A 4,822-nucleotide genomic window follows, 5' to 3' on the forward strand; every position below is an offset into this window, starting at 1 on the left:
CTGTATTGAAAAGGGGTGTGGTCTACATGTGAGTTCCAGAGCAGAGGTATTATCTACAAGATTATTTGCCCTTAATTGTGGGGGAATACACAGCATCAACTAGAACAAAAGGAGAGAATGGCTTTGACTGGACCAAGGCCTGGTATCTTTTCTGAGGTGGGGTGGTGAGGGAGCAGATGGATGTGGACGTTAGGGAATTTTATGAACATAAAATCCTAGGAGAAGTACTCATGATAGACTGAACTGTGCCAATTGTGACAGGAGATGAACTTTGAGGACGTGGCCATCACCTTCTCTGTGGAGGAGTGGCGGCTCCTTGATGAGGCTCAGAGACTTCTCTACTGCAAGATGATGGTAGAAGCTTTTGCCCTGGTCTCATCTGTAGGTAAGACCTTCACATCTCTCCTAGTGTCCTGAGGTGACGTCCTCTCTTCCTTGCTTCCCAGGATGTAGCTTTCACAGCCAAACCATGGGCTGTACCTGTTTTCCCCATTGTCCTGTCAATAGTACTGTGGCTGCGAGTGCTGAGTTCTGGAGAGACCTGAGCAAAGTACTCCATGACATCCCTCACACCCATTGCTCAAATGGTGCAGGAAGTGTCTGGGAGTCATGATTGTTGCAAAAAGCTTAATGGGCCCAAGCTTGTCTATGTCCACATGCATGGCTTCCACTTCTGCACCATTCCTCCAGCTAAAGGCTCTTTGTGACTGCCTGTGCCAGGTGATGGTCTTTACTTGCATGAACCATGGGTGGTTCTTGTAAGACCTCCTTCCATTGTTTGTAATATTCTGTTGCCTGAATTCTACTGCATGCTGTCTTACTCAGGTCAGTGCTGGCTACTCACCTCTTTTGTGTTTCAACACAACTCAGAATATTGTTGTTCTATGTGCTTGTACTGTGGAAGGTGCAAGGGGAACCCTGTTTTTTCATAAGGTGAACATACAGGATGACATAGGGTAACCTGGCCCTCCTCAGTTTCAGCTGGGGGAGGTATGACATAAGGATGGTGTTTAGATCATACCAGGAATGTGTTCATGTCCAACAAGTTTCGGTTGAGGTTCCACTGGCAGCTCTTTTTTCTACCTTTTCATTTCCATGTTTGACACTTCCCTGACATATCTTTTAATCTGTGCCTTCCTGGGTTCTGGCCACCATCACCATATTCCGTTTTCCATCACCTATTCCTCTGAACTACTCTATATGCAGTTTTTTCCTTTCTCTTTTTTTAAAAAATATATTTAACTGAATTTTTTACAGAGAGAAAGTGAGAAGGATAGAAAAGTTAGAAAAATCAATCAGCTGCCTCCCTCACACTCCGTACTGAGGATGTATCTGCAACCAAGGTACATGCCCTTGACCGGAATCTACTTGGAACCCTTCAGTCCCCAGGCCAATGCTGTATCTACTCAGCCAAACCAGTTAGGGCTGCAGTATTTTTAAATATTGGCAGGCATATGTGCTTTGAGGTTCACAGAGTGTTTCACTCTACGCTGACACAAGCTTCTCGTTTCTTGAATTTTAGCTGGAATAAGTTGTAGCCAACTTTCTGAACAGTTGGCGCATGTCACCATCAGACAAACCTTGTTGAACACTATTAGCAGACTCTTGAGCAGATGATCCAGGATCTGTTCCATGTGGTGCTTGCAATGATTGCTTCATGTTTTGTTTGAGGTCTTGCCTGTATGGTGATCTTCAGAGGCCTTGATCTTCAGAGCAGCATCTTATCAATATCTCCTTCAGATATTTTGCTGTCTGACAATTTCATGGCACCAACATGTTATGTGCGACACACTTTTGTAATGAGACTTCTCCCTGTCACCATAGTCGACATTCATTTCATCACCATTTTTCTGTTTTCAGGTTGTGGGCATAAAACGGATGATGAGGAGGTGTGTTCTGAGCAGAGTGTATCAATAGAAGGAGACTCACAGGTCAGTGTTTCTAAGACAACTCCAGCAACCCAGAGGACCCATCTCTGCAGGAGGTGTTTCTCTGTGTTCAAAGAGATTTTGCACCTGACGGAGTCACAAGCATCAGATTTTGAGCAGAAAGCCTTCTTCTCCAATGCATGTGTGAGAGACTTCGGTTTCAGTGCAAACCCTCATCAGCAACAGGGGGAAGTCAGTGGAGAGAAGCTCTGGAAAGTAATTGTGGACAGGGCCTCGTTTGTGACCAGTTTCATCTTCTACTTATCAGAGCTGTGTTCCACCAGTAGGGAGGTTGGGGGACACTTCCCAGCCATGTCAGGGTTTCTCCAGCACCAGGCCACCCTCAACACTGAGGAGCCACACAGTGGTAGTGAGATTTCAGAGGAATTTCTCAATAGAAAAAGGCATCACCAATGGGATGAATGTGACAAAGCTGACAGCCCTAACCAGAACCTTGTTCAACATCAGGACTTCAGCTCTGGAGAAGTGAAATATGAATATAATACATGTGAGAACGTTTTCAGATGTACCTTTAACCACAATAGACATAGGAGAGTTCACACTGGAGAAAAGTCCTATCCATGTGCTGACTGTGGGAAGTCTGTCAATCAAAGGTCTTCCCTCATCAAACACCACAGAGTTCACACTGGGAAAAAACCTTACAAATGTAGTGAATGTGGGAAATCATTTAGGCGCAATGATGAGCTCTTTATCCACAAGAGAGTTCACACTGGAGAAAAGTCATATGAGTGTATTGACTGTGGGAAGTCCTTCAGCAGTAGGTCTAGTCTCCTTCGACACCACAGAGTTCACACTGGAGAAAAACCATATAACTGTCGTGAATGTGGAAAATCATTTGGGAGCAATCAAAACCTCTTTACCCACAAGAGAGTTCACACTGGAGAAAAACCATTCGAGTGTAGTGAATGTGGGAAATCTTTTCATGGAAATTCTCAACTCACTAAACACAAGAGAGTTCACACGGGAGAAAAACCATATAACTGTAGTGAATGTGGGAAATCATTTAGGGGCAATCATGACCTTTTTACCCACATGAGAGTTCACACTGGGGAAAAACCATATGAATGCAGTGACTGTGGGAAGTCCTTCAGCAGTAGCTCTAATCTTCTTCAACACCACAGAATTCACACTGGAGAAAAACCATATAACTGTAGTGAATGTGGGAAATCATTTAGGCGCATTAATGAGCTCTGTATCCACAAGAGAGTTCACACTGGAGAAAAACCATTTGAGTGTATTGACTGTGGGAAGTCCTTCAGCAATAGGTCTAATCTCATTCAACACCACAGAGTTCACACTGGAGAAAAACCATATAACTGTAGTGAATGTGGGAAATCATTTAGGCGCAATTATGAGCTCTGTATCCACAAGAGAGTTCACACTGGAGAAAAACAATATGAGTGTATTGACTGTGGGAAGTCCTTCAGCAATAGGTCTAATCTCCTTCGACACCACAGAGTTCACACTGGAGAAAAACCTTACAAATGTAGTGAGTGCGGAAAATCATTTGGGAGCAATCAAGACCTCTTTACCCATAAGAGAGTTCACACTGGAGAAAAACCATATGGGTGTAGTGAATGTGGGAAATTTTTTCGGCGCAACAATCACCTCCTTATCCACCAGAGAGTTCACACTGGAGAAAAACCTTATAAGTGTAGTGAATGTGGAAAATCATTCAGGCAAAATTCCAATCTCATGCAACACCAGAGAATGCACACTGGAGAAAAGCCGTATGAGTGTAGTGACTGTGGGAAGTCCTTCAGCAGCAGCTCTACTCTCATTCGACACCACAGAGTTCACACTGGCAAAGGGACTTATGAGTGTATTCAATGTGGGAAATCTTTTTGCTCTAAATCTTTCCTCATTCAACATTTGAGAGTACACACTGGAAAAAAACTTTAAATGTGCAGGGAATGTTTTACGTTCTCACTCAGAATAACAACCCCAGAGGAGAAAATTTTACCCAATTTACCTGAATGCAAACCCCTTTATCAGAACATACACTGTGCTAGATGCCTCCTAAGTTTAAGGTATAAGTGACACTTTCAGAAACTAGATTGCACTTGCTAGTCTTCTCAGAAATAGAAACTGATGTCAGTAGAAGAAATTGTCTGGAAGATATTTCACCCATATCCCCTGGCTCACCTGACGAGTGTGAATCTGTCACCACCCCTGCATGTGCTTGAGAAAATGATGAATATTCTGAGCTCCTGGATGAATCTTCATTCCTTTATTTCTGACCAGAGAATTGACCTGATCCAGGTTTTGTCCGGAACCCACTTCATCCACTAAGAAGTGCTACCTCTTTCAGATACATTGTGGGTCTCACATTAGGCTGTGATGAAGTGTTTCAGGTTCCAATTCATCAGACTGCAAACCTCTGGCTATCCTTTGCTGTGGTTTATGATCTCTGTGTCACGGTGTGTGTTTTTGTGTGTGTGTGTGTTTTTTTTTTGTACTTTAATTTTGTTGGTTCTATTTTCTCCCTGGGATGATTGAAAGGAAAGTTGTGTTCTGTCAGCATGGACAGGTTAATACTATGGTGTGATCTCAAACTTAATGTACTTTGGAAGGCACAGCTTGATGTCATAAAATCACTCTGTTCTATATTGGTTGATTTTGTATTGCCGACCGAGGCCTTGAGAGAAAGTGTGCATGACTTTGTGGGTCTAATGTGCTGTCTGGTGCCTCTTATTGTAGAGGTCAATGGTCGCCCTGAACAGGTGGCCTTTATTGTGCTCCTGTGAACAATATGAATTACATTCTCTGTTCACAGTATGTATTACATAAGTATAAGCGATGTTTTATGGAACTACACTCCACGTGCTCTGAAGAGGCCATGTGTCATGATGTATGTGATTTCATAGGCTGGT

The 4,822-nt window shown here is 43.2% G+C and overlaps 1 protein-coding gene across 1 annotated transcript; it reads left to right on the plus strand.

Moving 5' to 3' along the window:
* The first annotated feature begins 264 nt into the window (after window positions 1–264).
* LOC129147571 (zinc finger protein 501-like) lies at window positions 265–3,851 on the plus strand. The gene is made up of 4 exons (XM_054710112.1): window positions 265–385; window positions 1,861–1,931; window positions 2,754–3,124; window positions 3,209–3,851. The coding sequence occupies exons 1-4, from the start codon at window positions 265–267 to the stop codon at window positions 3,849–3,851; spliced, it is 1,206 nt and encodes a 401-aa protein (XP_054566087.1).
* The last annotated feature ends 971 nt before the right edge of the window (window positions 3,852–4,822 follow it).

The sequence above is a fragment of the Eptesicus fuscus genome, chromosome 21, assembly GCF_027574615.1.
Source record: "Eptesicus fuscus isolate TK198812 chromosome 21, DD_ASM_mEF_20220401, whole genome shotgun sequence".
Taxonomy (NCBI): domain Eukaryota; kingdom Metazoa; phylum Chordata; class Mammalia; order Chiroptera; family Vespertilionidae; genus Eptesicus; species Eptesicus fuscus.

Excerpts from the sequence above, each read along its gene's own strand:
- LOC129147571 (XM_054710112.1), top strand. The coding sequence starts at position 265 with ATGAACTTTGAGGACGTGGCCATCACCTTCTCTGTGGAGGAGTGGCGG. Across the intron at positions 386-1,860 it reads TGCCCTGGTCTCATCTGTAG|GTTGTGGGCATAAAACGGAT; the intron begins GTAAGACCTTCA and ends TTCTGTTTTCAG. Across the intron at positions 3,125-3,208 it reads GAATGTGGGAAATCATTTAG|CAATAGGTCTAATCTCATTC; the intron begins GCGCATTAATGA and ends GAAGTCCTTCAG.